This window comes from Pezoporus flaviventris, unplaced genomic scaffold, assembly GCF_033815535.1.
Source record: "Pezoporus flaviventris isolate CSIRO_AGI_PZ_B2104156 unplaced genomic scaffold, CSIRO_AGI_Pfla_v1 ptg000036l, whole genome shotgun sequence".
NCBI classification, from domain to species: domain Eukaryota; kingdom Metazoa; phylum Chordata; class Aves; order Psittaciformes; family Psittacidae; genus Pezoporus; species Pezoporus flaviventris.
Window position 1 is genome coordinate 32,416,737 of NW_026892584.1, and position 16,108 is coordinate 32,432,844.

General features: G+C 35.0%; 1 protein-coding gene across 5 annotated transcripts in view; it reads right to left on the minus strand.

Moving 5' to 3' along the window:
* Window positions 1-16,108, minus strand: part of EML5 (EMAP like 5) — a 101,545-nt gene that overhangs the window by 42,472 nt on the left and 42,965 nt on the right. For all 5 annotated transcript variants that reach the window (XR_009745168.1, XM_061463785.1, XM_061463784.1 and 2 more), the window contains exons 12-19: window positions 15,315-15,421; window positions 14,806-14,924; window positions 8,525-8,711; window positions 6,638-6,743; window positions 5,316-5,409; window positions 3,339-3,439; window positions 1,287-1,489; window positions 132-243 (exon numbers count right to left, since the gene is read on the minus strand). Coding sequence is in view for 4 of the 5 variants with exons in the window: in XM_061463785.1 (XP_061319769.1) it covers window positions 132-243; window positions 1,287-1,489; window positions 3,339-3,439; window positions 5,316-5,409; window positions 6,638-6,743; window positions 8,525-8,711; window positions 14,806-14,924; window positions 15,315-15,421 (1,029 nt within the window). In the remaining variant the exon portion in view is untranslated. The remainder of the gene's footprint in view (window positions 1-131; window positions 244-1,286; window positions 1,490-3,338; window positions 3,440-5,315; window positions 5,410-6,637; window positions 6,744-8,524; window positions 8,712-14,805; window positions 14,925-15,314; window positions 15,422-16,108) is intronic.

Genomic DNA, 16,108 nt, shown 5'->3' on the forward strand with positions numbered 1-16,108 from the left:
TTTAAAAAAATAATTTTTAGTATTCATTATGTCAAATGTAGATTTCTTCCTACTGGTGAAAGCAACTCCACAGTTTCAATTCCACAAAGTTTTCTAAAAAAGTATTTTAAATAGAATAAAGTCTCTGTTACCTTTAGACCCAGGGGCCAAAGCAGCCCTTTTGATGGCATAGGTTTTGAGACAACGTTCAAAGGTATCATCCCAGAGAGCTACTACCCCATCCTTTCCTCCAGTAACAAATCCCTGAGGTTAGGGGAAATAAAATAATAATCATTAAAAATAAATAAACCTCACAAGATACAATCAATCATTATCTTTCCTTAGTTTTTCAATGATTTCTGCAATACTGAAAATGAATTATATACAACACTGAAATGCACAGAACTACAGATGTTAGAAACGATTGGGGCAACAAAACGATTCAATTCTTCTGACAAAAGCAGCACAGCTCTGTACAGTCCAGGTACATAGGCTGGCTTTGGAAGGTCTAACTAATAAGCTTCTAACCAAAAAGCTTCAAAATCCCTTTGCCATTTCACCTCATTGCTCCAAGCCAAACTTAGTGCCACTCACAAAAATTTGATTAGTGCTTGAATTGTTCAAATATATGCATATTTGTGCCAGTTTGTCTTGAAATTTATTTACAGCTATTTAATGAAGCAACATGTATACCTCATACTGAAATCATTAGTATTTTCCTTTGGAGCACATAGTTCTGGCAATGAATAACATACGCTTTAGACAAAGCTGCTATACTGAAACTCAAATATTAGAAGGTAAAGTAACTTAGTCTAACCTAGGAAGATACAAACATATACATAACTTCAAACATACAAGTAATCTAACTGGAACACCCATTCACATTTGGGCACATGCTTAAAGGCTTTCCTGAGTCAAAAGATGTTGAGGATCAGGAGAGAGTGATTTGCAGATTGAATGCTGCTACTAGTAGAACAGAATTACACCATTAAAATAGTAAGAATATGATCTTCCCTGTCTCTTGTAAGCTCACATATTCCATTAAACTTACAGATGCTTAAATCAAAAAGTACTTTTACTTTTCATAAGTCAATATTTTTTCTTTAGCAAGAGGTCACGAAAATTACCGAATAAAATGTCACTTAATCACAAGGGTTTGAGACATGCCAAATACTGTTTTGAATGTGGGCCTCACAAGACTTTTCTGTAATGGAAATACAGCCACGGATTCCTGAGTCTGGGAAAGGTGTAACATCATAGACTTTTTTTTGGTCCAGACATCAAAAAACAACGAGCAGTTTATTTACTTTTTCTAATGCGTGCATGCTGAACACAGGACCATCATGTGCTTTGACAGTTTTTATGAGAAACACATCTCTCCAAATACACACATCCCCCGTGGAAGTTCCAGAGAATGCCATCTCTTCAGTCCAGCCATACACTGCGCACATCATTGTATCAGTTCTTCCCAATGTACCTATGCAGCCCTTTCTCCCAATTAGTCCTCCACCTGGTTCAAACCAAAAACAAGATATCAGATGTCTGCTTGGAACTATTTTCCAAAGGCTTTTCCAACCTTGCCCAAAGCAACAAGTCCTCTTCCCCTGGGTCACCCCTGCTCCCCAAAAAATTAAGCCCAAGTTCTCAGAAAATAAAGTTTTTGCACTGTCATCTTTCAAGAAAAAAGAGCATTATTTTTAACTTACTACTTGAACCTGGATCTGAACATGTGCATATACCTACATATAGACATACAAAGAGAAAGCTCATTTATAAACTCTCATCTAAACAAAAACATTAATATCACCCACACAGTTCACAGAAATTCCTAATGAAATTAACTTGGGGAAAAAAAAGTTTAAATCTTGATATCCCACCCTTTTCACGATAACTTTTCAGTGAGAAATTTTATTTTAGAGGTTTGCTGTACTGACCTCTGGATAGTAGAAATGATACAGCTTTACAAATTTTAAAAAACAGTACTGAAAATCATTTGATAAGTACAAAACATAGTAACTTCTGGCTAGAACATCAGATTTTTATTTTCACAGACATCAGAGAAACTTCATCTGTTGTAACACAGAAGCCCCTCAGGAAATGACACTTCGTACTGTTCTCATAATTACAGAGGCAATGTCTTCGAACCCCTCTGCCACCACTTGGCTCTGATGAAAATTTAGTCTAAACCATATACTTTGGTGTCACTTTTCACATCAAATGCACCTGCTCTAGTGCAGACTTCAGAGACTTGGCATTTATTAAGGTGCACTGATACTCTATTCCTCACATAAACACTGCTAAGTGTGCTTCAAGGCAACTGCCTTGCCAGTGTGCCATTGCAATTACAGACAAGCTGTAGCATTAGATAAATTTGATTCCTGCTGATTGAGCAATGCCAAAGAGGAAAGAGGCATTTTAAAAAAATTCATTTGATTTAAAATCACCATCTCTAGGCTTTTACCGTAGTTAAGATTTCTTTCTACAGAAGTTATAGTAATTTATTCATTAAATATTCTGACACACTTTGTTCTTTCTATAGATAGCAAGAACAATAGTTACAATTAATTATTTATATAGACTTCAACAGCTTGATCTCAGGCAATCTTGATTAATTTCTGTCGGAACCAGAACTGAGAAAACTAGGGTCTTTTTTTCCAGTCAGAGTTTTCTTACCACAATTAATCTTTATCACAGGCTCATGTGAATTATGTGCATAAATAATTGTAACATTCTGAGCAGATAAGCTAGTCTTCCATAGCACGTATGTCTTCATATACTTTTTGAGGTTTGAAACAATGAAGTTCACAGTAATATCAGGGAATGTATTTTTCACTCTTCAAAAATTTTTGAGCAGATAAAGCAAGCTGCTTTTCTTTGGCTTTTAATTTTTGACTTCAACAAAGGATTCTAAACAAACAGGCCTCAATTGCCACATGTATCCTCTTCAAGTACTTTGTCTGAATTCTTGTATGTGGATTTTTATAACTTTAAATTTAACTTATATTTGTGCCTCTCTACAATATACCTCTTTTAAAGGTCCTTCTTCCAAATTATTCTACGACTTTAGAGCAGCTATGTAACAGTATCAGATATGCTACATTATTATTAGATAAAAAGAAACAAAGTAGTAAATTCAGGGTCCTCTCTACTTGCATAGTTCTAGATCCATGGCAAATTGACCTTAAAAAGAATTCCCATTACTGCCATAATGCCAATTAATATGAATTTCTACTAGGCCAAAGCTAACAGAGAAATACAAGGAGAAAACATTTGCCTTTAATACACAAAACATACTATAAGAGATTCAATGTTCATACTTGAAGTAATAGAAAATGCTTAATTCTGAAAGTTTTCCTTACCTGCTCTACGCCAGAATTTCATGTGTTTAATTCCAACAGTAGTCAATTTATCAGGCATATATGGGTTAATCTTAACAACAAAAATTTTATCTTTACTTCCCCTGAAATGCAAAGCAAAATATTCTTAAATAGGTTTTGGTTTGGGGTGTAATTTGGGTTTTCTTGTCCCATAATGTATACCTTCTCTATCTTGCTAACATTTACTTCCAAATCATTAACAATAATTTATTATGAGAAGAAAGCCAGAGAATTCACATACTGAGTCCTGCTCTATCTTCATTACCCTTGACTTTTCGAAGATACTAACTATGTCACTTCAGAAATCCACCAGGTGGCATTTTCTTCACAAAAGAATACACATTTGCACTAAGTTTAGGTATATAGCATTTCAACCTCTGACAGCTCATAATGAAGCTTAAAGATATAAAGTTGCAAATCTTATTTAAAAGCCTTTCATAGTGAAAACAAACTGCCATTCTCATTCACCTTTTTTTTTCCATTTTTCTTGTTAGTATAAAACGTACGCTGCTGTATCAATTTTAAATGGAAATTTCAGTTGTTTCTAGAAACACTAAAACCTGTTGTGTGTTTTAGATTTCTTACTATGTTTCTGTAAAATCAACTCCTTGTTCAGTCCTATAGTGTGGACACCACCCCCCCCCAAAAAGAAAACAAACCCTAAAACAAACAAACAAAAGCCACCAAAAAAACACATCCTCAGCTTTCAAATGTGTTTGTTATCTGTGCAAAGTAAGAAATGCTTACTAGTCGGGATTTTTTGTCTATAAAATGCAGAAGAGCCTCTAATCCCTAATTTTTGCTCCCTGTTCAAGAGTAGCAATAATCTTTTACCTCTGTCATTTCCAGACCTCTAAATGAACTAGTAATAAGAAGAATGAAACAGTTTCTTACCAAACTCACAGTTTAATCTTCAATGTGTATATGCTGCTCTCAAAAATTCTATTCAATTCTTCTGAGCAGGTAGGAAGAAAAACACTCAAAAAACTAAATCCAGTATAAACTGGTTAAATTTTGATTAAAAAAAAGGAATTAAGTGAGATAGATGTGTTCAGAGAGTAGGGGGATTCAAGAAAAAAAATAAAGTAAAAAATCACTAGGAAAGGAGGCAACTGAAAGGCCCAAATCAGCATCTTCAGAGAACCCAAGCTACCTGGGCTTCTAACAAAAAATAAATCCTTTTCAAATCTGCCTAGAACTATATTTAGCGTATACATACTGAATCCAGACAGAGTGGGGAAATACCCGCACACATTACTGCTGTATTTAAAGCAACAGATCCTTAGAAACAGCAAAGACAAAGGTTTCAAAAACCTTAGTTAACATCAGAAATAAGATTTTTATCTTGTACATTACAACTACATTTCTTAAAATTACATTAAATAGTCTGTGCAGAGGCAAAAAAACCCTTCCAAATTATTTAACCTTTGGAGGTTATTTAATCCAACTTCCCATTCAAAGCAAAGCTAACTTCAAAGTCAGATCAGGCTGCTCAGGACTCAGAAAAGAAAATGAAAGAATACTGAAGAAAAGACACCTGAGAAAAAAACACCACAGACTACTATCTCAAGACAGACAGGACCTCTGATGAAAAAGAGTCTGAAAAGCAGAGCAAACATTACTATCTCTGAGAGGCCAACAAAAGTGTATGGAGTGAGTTTTAATGAAATTATTTCAGAACTCAAACAAAAGTAAACAAAACTTTGCCTTCAATGCCTGCTTTCTTCACCAGTTGAGCTGTCACTGAAATATTTTTTGTTGACTCTCTGGGAGTCAAGTTTCTTCTTCCAAAGACAGTTTTAAATCTGTGCTGAATATGCTTAAAGCTGTGCTCTGTCACTGAAGTGACAGAAACTGCTAATTTATTAGAGAACTATTATTCTTCCATTAATATATTTTCCTTACTGTCATTTGAGGGTAAATCTAGGTACAAATTTTAAAATGGAGTTACATTCCTACCTTACTGCTGAAAGCTTTTCTCCTTTCTTCCAATCCCAGAGTACAATAGTGTGATTGTCATCTATTCCAACAGAAGCCAATCGTTTCCCATCCGCTAGAAAGATAAATTTATGATTAAGAGAGTAGATACATAACTATGCTGTAATAATAAGGAACCATAATAAAGAATATTATAACTTCATAAGTATTATAAGAAGAATGTATGAACAGGTAAATAACCATGGGACATGTGCTTAAAGGAACTTCTGTCTGCTTTTAAACTTGAGTGGTCAGTTGGATGGAGCTTAGGACTTTAAGTCACCCTGTCTAAAAATTGTGCTTAGATCCTCTGTGTTTTTATCAAATCTTTTGTTCAGGTGGTTGCTGACATAGCTGCACAAAAACTTTAATCAAAGGTTGTACTATGAGAATTTTCTGCTCAGTCTGAAAATCCGTGTTCATTTTTAAACAAGAAAGCATTAAAGCAGCGCCACGAAGTTTATGAAACATCCTTGAACTTAGTAACAGTGTGAAGTCTTTGAGAAGCTCTGACATGTACCCCACATTAACATCCAAGAAAGAAGTTATTTGTGCTCTCTCATGATAAACAACTTCTGACATGTATCAATCTTTGAAATTGCTATACATCCATGACAAAATTTGGGAAATCAGATTCACATCTTGAAAAGAACCAAAGGTAAGAAGCATCAAAGACCCTGAACTACTCATCTTTGGGATCACATGTTTTCAGTGTGAGGTTAGAGATCCTATCTAGTAAGTCCAAGCCATTAAAGAGTGAACAGAAATCAGTGGAAAAGAGGAAATTTAACACTGGTACAGGAATTCAGTGTATGGGGTGTAAAAATCTCAAAAGATGTAACTGACAGTCTCTTGTTAGTATAAGATGGAGAGAAAGGCTGGGTTTCTGCTCAGAACTCTTACATAACTGGACTTTATGAATTTACCAGTGTGCTACCCAATTGGCTTGCAGGATTTAAATTCTTCAAAACTGGACACGTGATAAATTTTCTTACACAGCTTTAATGCAGACATAACACTCAAGATCTGTGCGCCTGCCTCATACAACCAAAAGAGATTCCAAAGTGATCAACTCAGCTATTAAATAACACAGAACCTGTTCTTGCATTTCCTGATGTGCAAGACTCCACAGGAGCTTTTTGTAACCAATGAACACAGCCTTTCTCATTTGACATTGATCATTGGAGAAAACTTTTAATGCAAAATCTTCAATGTAAAGGAATTCCCAATTGCTCATTGCAACTGATTAGCTTTCATATAGAAAAAGAAAATTGTAAATAAATAAATAAATAAATACTTATTACCTGAAAAATCAACGGCACAAACACCATACTGGTGATAGCCCTTTAATACTGAGAGTGGTTTTATCGTTTCTGTATCCCAAATGTGTATTGAGGAATCTCGACCAACCTGAAAGTAAACATTTATAAGAAATTTTTTTTCATGTCTCTGTTACTTCACATAGTTGTTTAAAAGCATAATTCTTTTAAAAGTATTTGAAAAAATTTACAGAGATAAAAATTTTGCTATATTACTTTTGTCTGGCTAGCAGTATGTTATTCCTTCTCCTGCTTTACAAATACCACTCCCCAGCTGGCTCTTTCTTTCCTCCAAATAACTCAGACACATTAATCACAACTAAATCATTCTCCGCTTGGGGGAAGAGAAGGGGAAGCAGCCCTTCATTGATTGCACTGTGGCATACTTATTCCATCAATTCTCTATCAATCATTCCCTGTCTAAAAATAAAAGGCTATTTTTATCGCTAGTATGGAAGCTACTCTGAGAAATCAAGGTGACCTCCTGCTGCTTTCTGTTGTCATTACAAGTGCCTACAAGCCAACTTTTAAAGCATCAATACCTATGGAGTAATATCCACAAAAATGGCACCAATGCAGGTGACTAGAACATGGTAAGAAAAGCAACATAGCTTATTCTTTTCAACTATATACAAGCATTATTAGTCAATATTTACAAGATTATTTGCTATTCCAAAGATTTTGCACCTCAGTACACAAAAAGGACTGCAAAACCAGAACACTTTCCTGTGTTTAAGACCAGAGGCAGGACTCAAGAAAAAAGGATCTGTTTCTGGTTTTGCCACAAACATAACATGCGATGTTTGCAAAGCTCTTTGTAATATCCACCAGCAGGAAAATCTGAACCAGTGTTCCATGGGAAATTTGATTATTGCATCAACTAATTTCTGCAGGTAATGTAGTAAACAACAGTATATAATGTGCCTATATAAGCCAGTATGTAACAGAGTATATCTTCCTGTTGATTGCATAAGGTGTTCTGAAACACAGCAAATTCAGGCATATGTCTAGTTTTAGTTTTTACCACTCCAAAATTAAACAGAATAAATTCTCACATTTAGGTCTTTAATCTCTAGACTGACCTGCAAATTTATGTTAATCATAAATATTTTTACACAAATTAAGGGCATTATAAGCAAAAGTTTAATCCTATTAAAGACTTCAATTCACATATTATCCAATTTATATAACAACAGCAGCAATAATAACTTAAAAACCCTGAAACATCAAATCAAGCCTTCACATCCTGGTGTATAAGCTTTTAGGGGAAGAGGTATTTGCCTGAACACATGAATGAAAAGCATATACCTAAAATTACTGTCTTGTGAAAGATAAAATGAACTTCTTATAAATATTTCAGCAACATACACACCTGATTTGCATGTACAAACAGTAAATGGTTTGGCTATAAGTGATAACTGAAACCAGAACACATGAAACTGAAATGCCAGAATGTAGTAACAACAGCTAACTTCATGTTATGTAATAGTATACAAATGCATATATAACTAACTTCATAACTAAGATACTAAAAAAATTATATTTTTATTGCACATTTCCTCCACTGTTATCATGAAGCAGCAATGTAATGAAAAAAAATAAAAAATGAATCCATTCTTAAATAAAAAAGATGTTAAAAAAAACCCAGATATTCACAAAAACCTATCCAGTAAAGGCTCTTATCAGAATTAATATGAAGAACTGGGAAAAAAACACCTTATGTAGCAGATGGAATCATGTTAGAGATCTGCAACTTAAATGCAGTCCTTCACCTTAATAAATGTACACTTGACTTTCTTCCTTCAAAATAGGCTTTTCTAAATTCAATAATAACAACTTCAGATTCTTACTGTAGATAAACTTGCATCCTACCTGGCCTGTTGCCACATAGTCCTTTAAGGGATGAATAGCAAGGCAAAGAATGTCATCATCATGACCTAGATAAAAGCGCTGTGTGTTCTGCTGTCGATTGTACACCACTCCCACTGCTGCAACATGGTATACAATTTCGCCCGTCTGAGTGTAAAATAAATTGCTTCGGCAGTCGTAACCTCTGTAACTAAAGAAAAAAAGTTTGTTTTTCAAGGACATAACGATACACACTGAAACTTTGAGATAAAATAATGCAAAATGCATTTTGCATGTGAAAATGCAATCACTTAACAATTGCTGTTTTGGTGTTTCAACATTATTAACATATTTTCCTAAAGGAGCACCAATTTATCAATTTCACTTACTATTCAGACATCAGTACTACTAGCATTAGTTTGAAAGTGTCTGCTATTTAATAGTAACTCTCCACAACTGCTTTAGAAGAGAAAGTAATAGCGAGTCACTTTTTCAGACATCACGGAGAATTTGGGAATGCAATATGTAATCAAACAAAACAGCCAAACTAGTACTTTGGACATTTTCTATCTCTTACTGTTTGAACAACAGGCAGCAAAAAGTTTCCGTAAGAATGTGGACAACCCAAATTTCATAAAACTGAAAGTTTCTGGAAACTTACTAATACAAAATAAATACATAAATTTTCTACCAGATCAGTTTGTTTTGAAGGAAAATCCTGTATCCTTTCTGTACTGACACAGCAAGTGCATGAGTAGGACAATTCCCTACTGAGGTCTGCATGCACTATCACAATATATACATTTCTTCTTAGGCATGATTACAATTCAGTAACCCATAAGAAACAATGGTAGTAGCATTTTCAAAAAGGCTAGGGTCCTACTTTCAGAATTAATTTCAGAGGGTCAGAAACCTAAAATCATTAAACAACCAAGTTGTAAACTCGTGTTTTTAACAATGTGATCCTTGGCAGTCAATGTAGATAACATTTAAAAATGTGTAACTTAAATCCATTCCTTCCTTTCCTCTGATATGAACAGTATTCCGTATACTCCTGACACATCCTGTTCCTATGCTATTAATTCCCCAGCTAACCTCTTTCTGTTTCTTCTTCTGTTCTTACAGATCTTCACTAAAATTTCTGAATTATTTTACAAAGATGCAGGCAAAATCTGGTTCCATTTCTAAATATACAGTTACATTTACAAGATGGGAATGACAAATGAATGTGTTTGAAATGGCCATAAGTTATCTTTATTTAGGAATCATAAGGCTTTACCCAAGTATTTCTGAACCCAGCTTCTAACTGAACTACCTGAAAAAAATCCCTGACCACAGTAAGTCAGTCATAAGTCAGTCATTCTTGGCAAACAAAATAACTGAACTTTCAGTACTGGCAACTGCAAACTGACAGAAACCCCAAACGTCTGCTATACTTTTCATGATATGAATTGGTTTGCTTAATTGAAAGCATGTTTCACCAGAACAAATTGCATCATTTCAAAGAAGAAAACGAATGTCAGATCTTTTTGCAACACTGCAGGTCTTTATCACACAAGACGAAGATGCATTTGCACACATACCAGTAAGTAATCATACACAAAATTAATGGGATAGCATTAAGACAATTACTGCATGAGACATGTAAAAGGTTTAAATGACACAGAAATTATGTAGACCAGGTAGAAAATTTTTCATAAAATTATATACAGCTTTCTTTGTGTAAACAGTGCACCAATACTAGACCAATACAAACACAAGATCTTTGCATTACTGCTAAATATCACAGCAGGTGATTACTGGAAAACCTAGAGCAGGTTTGAACAGCCTGTCCTTCTGTCTGCTCACCTACACTACTCTCAATGGTACTTAGCTCATATGTTATTAGAGAAAAACTGCTAAAATCGCCTCACAAAGCAGATAGTCCAGGTCCATTCCTTCCCAAATTCAGAATGTTGCATTTCCCCTTTTTGAAGTTCATAAGATTTCTCCCTGCATAGTTCTCTAGCCTGTTCAGGTCCCTCTCAATGCAGCACAGCCATGTGGTGTACCAAGCACTCCCAGCTTCATATTGCCTCCAATACTATAAAGTCGAAAGCCGGATCTCATTAGATCATAAACAAGCAAGTTGAAATGGTTTAATGAACTTTTTAAACCAGCAAAAAGTGTGATAGCACAGAAATAACAGCTTTTAAATACACCTCACTCCAGCCCACTGTTTACATTGGTACTCACCCTCGGGCTCTTAACATCAGGTTTGGCACCAGTCCAGCAACTTTTCAAGTGTTTCCTGAGTTACCGTCCCTTCAAGGTCTCTAAAAAAATTTCTCTCTCCGTTAGGTCTGATACTCAGCTATATGTTTGCTTCCTGCTCTTCTTAAAAGTGACTAACAATTTAGAGTCACAATACAAGTGCAGACTCTTCAATCATACTTCGCTCTCCCTCCACCCATATCCTTCCCTAACAACTTTCTCTAGCAGCAGCATGTCTGGGTGTTTTGAAGCTGATTTCTGCCTGACCAAAAGTGCTGCCTGCTTGCCCTGCCTGGCTCAACCTTCTTTGATGTCCAGCCACTAGTTTCTGAAGAGACATAATACAGAATGACCTACAGTAGCTGTGAAGAAAGAAAACCAAAATAACCTATCACAGTATGCAACATCAGCAGTTAAAGGACATGACAACATTCAGTGAGGGGGAGGGCACAGTGCCAAAGAAGATATTTGGACCTGTTGCTGCTTAGGCATCATTTTCCTGTACTTCACTCTGGACTGTGCTCTGTTAAAAACACTGGATTCCCTTTGCAAATGCAGAGTAATAATTTTTATTTTTTTTTTTAAAGCAGCTGAATATACACCCTGAATGAGAATATCTTGAAAAACAGCCACCAAAAATGTATGGTGAAAGAAATAATACTTTAAAAATACTGGACATTGAGCAATTTCATACAAGCTTAGAAGTCGCCTATAAAAGTAAAAAGCATTAGGACAGAAAAAGGGTCTCAGATCTTTCTACCTGTAACCCAAAAATTCAGACTTTTCCCAGTTCTTGTTCTAACAGTTGCCTATATACCCTAAGCTACGCATAGTGGAACTGAGTATGTTAATGCCATATATCACTGTGCTACTCAAAACCTCCAAAATCTATCAAGGAAGCAGGAAAATACTCATTACTACTCATGACTATACTTTTTATGATAAGAAGTAGAGATTTTAGTTCATTTCTTCCATTATTAAGAAAGGTGTACAATCAGCTATTTACAATTATAATAAGACATTGTGAAGTGGTCTTCAGCAACAGGTAATGAAACCATCAGTCCTGCTCCAGTTCAAGTAAATAGGACAGTAACTTTCAGACAAAAAGCCTCCTAATGCTAGTAGGAAAAAATACATGACCTAGGTAATGGCAAGAAAAGGAGGGACTGGATTCAGTTTGAGATTAAGACATGTAAATGCAGGTGTTCGCATGTGCATTAGATATATTAACACCTATATTTTAATCAACAGTATTACATATAGTTACAATACAGTCCATGGAACCTGCAGGGCTACTCAGCTGATGAAAGAGTCAGCATTCTACTTTAGTTGAGCCAAATCACTCCTCATGCTTTGCTGACCACTGACTGGATCTCCATAGACTGCAACATAAGTTTAGACAGACACATAAAACCACCTGCTTTCAGGCACAGAAGTGTAGGTTCTTCAACTTGAAGCTGGATCCTACTCACAGTTGCAAATTATGCATCTAAAGCCATCTAAGGGGCAACTTCACAAGTACAGTCCACTCTGGGTAAAGCCTCAATGTCTATAGTTTGATTCTGTAAGGGCTTCAAAATTTGCATGTTACTCTTCAAAGCATATGTAGAAAACTTATAAATGGAGTGCAATCTCGCCCCAAAAATCTCCAGAAGAACCAAATGTCAAATAAACATAGTTGAGGTCACAGTCTTTAGCACAAAGGCAGAGATTATTTTCTTTTAAAATATTTTTGCATGACAATTGTGTTTTTTCTCAACAGGCCCCACTCATAGCTTACTCCCCTCAGATGCTGTTTGTATATATTTTAACCCTTGGGTAGGAATCCATGCAAGATGTTGTAAAGACTCTCATTTAAGGGCATGAGAAATCCCATGTCACCTTGAAAAAATAACCAAATTTCATCTTATTTGGTAAGGTCAGTTCAATGAATATCCTGAAATTCAAACTAAATTTTGTTTAAAACCTGCGAATAATTAAAAATCATTCTTGTGAGATCAGCAGAATAGCTTCATAGCTTTGAAAGAATACAGGACTACTATTCTTATTATATACTTCTATGAATATAATAGTATATTTGCATCCTTATTCCCTGCCAGCAGAAACTTTCGTAAGCATTGAGTCTGAGAAAGGGGTTCCTCTGAATATCTCTCAAAAGTAGTATCCTTTTTATGTTTCTGAACCACCAGCACTGTCAAAGACATGGCAGAAAGAAAATATAGGCATAGTCAAAAAGAGGCCAAACTAGTACACCACTTTAATAACCCTTCTGATGATGACTGCATCAGACCTCTTAGAGAAAGATGCACTTAGAGATTAAACTGTTAATAGAAGTTGCTGTCTCATCTGTATTAGTCAGTGGCTGGCTCACATACTCAGAATTATTATTTCTATCCCTTCCCAGAATGGGAAGTAAGCAGAGGTTTAAATGATTTCTTACAGGATATGAAGAGATTTTTAAAAGTTCATATTTCAAGGCAGTCGATAAAATCAAAACATAACCAACATGCCCAAAAACAAAGGAAAAAGAGCTTCCTATACCCCTAGTTCAAAAAAGCACCACTTTGCACACTTTCAAGGAACATCCAAGACATTTCCATTGCAGCTAAAGAAAGATGAAGCAAAGCAGACTTCCTGAATTAGAGAATATGCCTATTACTCACTTGGATGTGGGTCACTTTAAAGTTAACAGCCTGGACATTGAGAAAAATCTGTTGTTCAGCATGGATTCTTCATTAGTTTCCTTGATGCCCATTGGGTAACCAGACAGAACTCAACTGGACATTCTACTTCTGGTCATTCCTGGATATTCTGGTCAAGCTTCACTTCTGTTGTGAAGGAAATAACAATAATCCCAAAGATCCAGGGCCCTTGCTTCTGCTACATCCTCTTCAGGATCATTTGGTTCGATTCCTAGACCAAATTTTAAAGACTATATAGAGCTACCCACCTTAATGCATTTTCTACACCAATATAAAAATCTTCAACTGAGAATTCTGGAGCATCAAAATAGAAATAGACCCCAACTCTGTAACAAGCTTCCGAGTTGTCATTATTTCCAAAGCTATTCCTCAGACTCCATGTCCTTTACAGACAAAACTGCCGAGATGAAAAATTGACTATCCTTAGCCAATTAATTTATTAAGCATTCCATATGGAGCCCTTCTAAAATTAAGTATCATCATAAAGAAAGACAGTACCAGTAACTTATCTGTGCATTTACTTATCCCTAACAAGAAGTTGTATTCCTGCAAAGAGGCACCTTCTTGAGAGGAAAACAGTATTACCCGATTTCCAGTGCCTTAATTTAATCAAGGCTTTGAGTATGTTTTGTATCAAGGGAATTTATATTCCATTATTTCATTATTCTAATTTAGTAACATCTACTGCCATTTTGCTTTAAGACACCATATCTTTGTTCTGATGAGAAAGTCTTCACTTACAAAGAGTTATGGGAGACTACCAACCCTAAAGATGAAATCATAGAACTTAAAGGACGCATCTGCAAGTCATTTTGGTACTTAAATCAGCCCTAAAAAGAGAATGAAACTGAATTTTAACACACTTGTAGGACCTGGTAAGAATTAAACTTAATTACTAAACTACCACAGAAATGTGTGAATTGTTTCAGATTAGGTACAAACAGATTTTGGTTTGGTTTTGTTTTTTGGTTTTTTTTTTTAATAAAATAGCAATAGAAACAACATTTAGTACAGAACCCAGCCATCTTCAACTACACCAGGCTTCCAAAATAATACACCAAAGAGAACTATTACTTTCCAAATGCTGAAAATTATGTAATAGCCAAATACTATAGTCACCTCTATTTAAATAATAAGTATCAGCTAAAGTTTCAGTGCAAATTCAATTCAGAATTCACACTTAAAATTAGTCTACTTTGGCATCAAAGGTTTCTATTAAATTAGTGAAAATTTATTTTTACATAAATCACAATGCAACTGACTTAAAAGTCTTTCATCAGATTCTTAAATGATCACCAACCTACAAAACACAGTCTGCTTGCGTATTTTAAAGAATCCTAGTTTTCATACCCATGAACAAAATGCAATCTTATACTGTTCCCCGGAGCTCGCTCTCGTCTCTTAGAAGCTGCACTTTTTCTTTTTTCTTTGCATTGCTCTTTAAGTTGAGGTAGATCTTCTTTGTAAACCTTTAAGAAAGGGCACACAATAAATTAAAAGATTCATGAGAAACATATATTTCTGAGAATTCAGCCACGGTAATCATCCATATAAATGAAATATTGACATAATTGTAAAAAATCTCCCAAGAACTGTAGCTGGTTATTGCACAGTGTAACTTGTTTTAAAATTACAACCAAAACTCTATCAGAACATGTTAAGAATACATGTACTTTTTTATATTTCATCTATTGTGTCTTCAGATTTTGAATACATCAGATAATAACAATTCTAACAGTTTTGGTCAGTTCCTGCTCAGACTTTAGTCTCTCCAGTTTTCAGACTTCAATAGGTATTCATAAAAGACCAACTTGAGCCCTGGGAAGCATTCCAACTACCATCAAAACCAGAATGTTTACCTGTCGACGATAGGTGATCTGTGTCTCTTGTTCAATTTCAGAGTCCAGCTCTGGAACATCAGACTGATCTGAATCTGAGTCATCACTATTAGAATCAACCAAACTCTCTGCCACCAAAAAAAAAAAAACAGAAAATGAAACAACCTAAATTACAAACAAGAAAGTGTTTAAAGTAACTGCTTAATGTTTCTGATTTGATATTCAATGCCTACATTAACTACACATAAATTGCTAATAATTAACAGGCTGAAAGAATCAGTTCCTCTGAAATTAGAGAAGTTTAGTAGAAATAAGACAATTTGTAAGTATGGTAATTTTGGGAGGGTTTGGGAGTGACTTAGTTTTATTCATTAAAATTATTTCATTGACATTAATGTGAGGAGGAAAGGAAGAAATAAGAGAATGAACTAATGAGTATAAAGCAGAAAATAAGACTTGCAGAAAGGTAAGAAGAGAAGTAAAGGACTCCAAAGAGAAACTTATGGTTAAGTGAGCCATTCATCTAAGTAGCAATTCTCCAGGTACATTACAGGGAAAAAAGAAAAAATCGTATGTGGAAAGGAAGTGGTAAAATTTTCCATGACTATGGAGAAAGAGTAGTCATTTAACGTTTCTGCTTTACACCTGGGGAAAGCCAGATAATGTTATAGCACAGAATTTCATTCCAACAGAAACTGAAAAGAATGTCCTGGCTGATAAATTGTAATATATTTGGATCTTTCTTCAACCTTTGAGTGAATGTTGCACATTTATTGATTAAGCAACCAGATATAAAGTTAGTCTAGAACACAAAT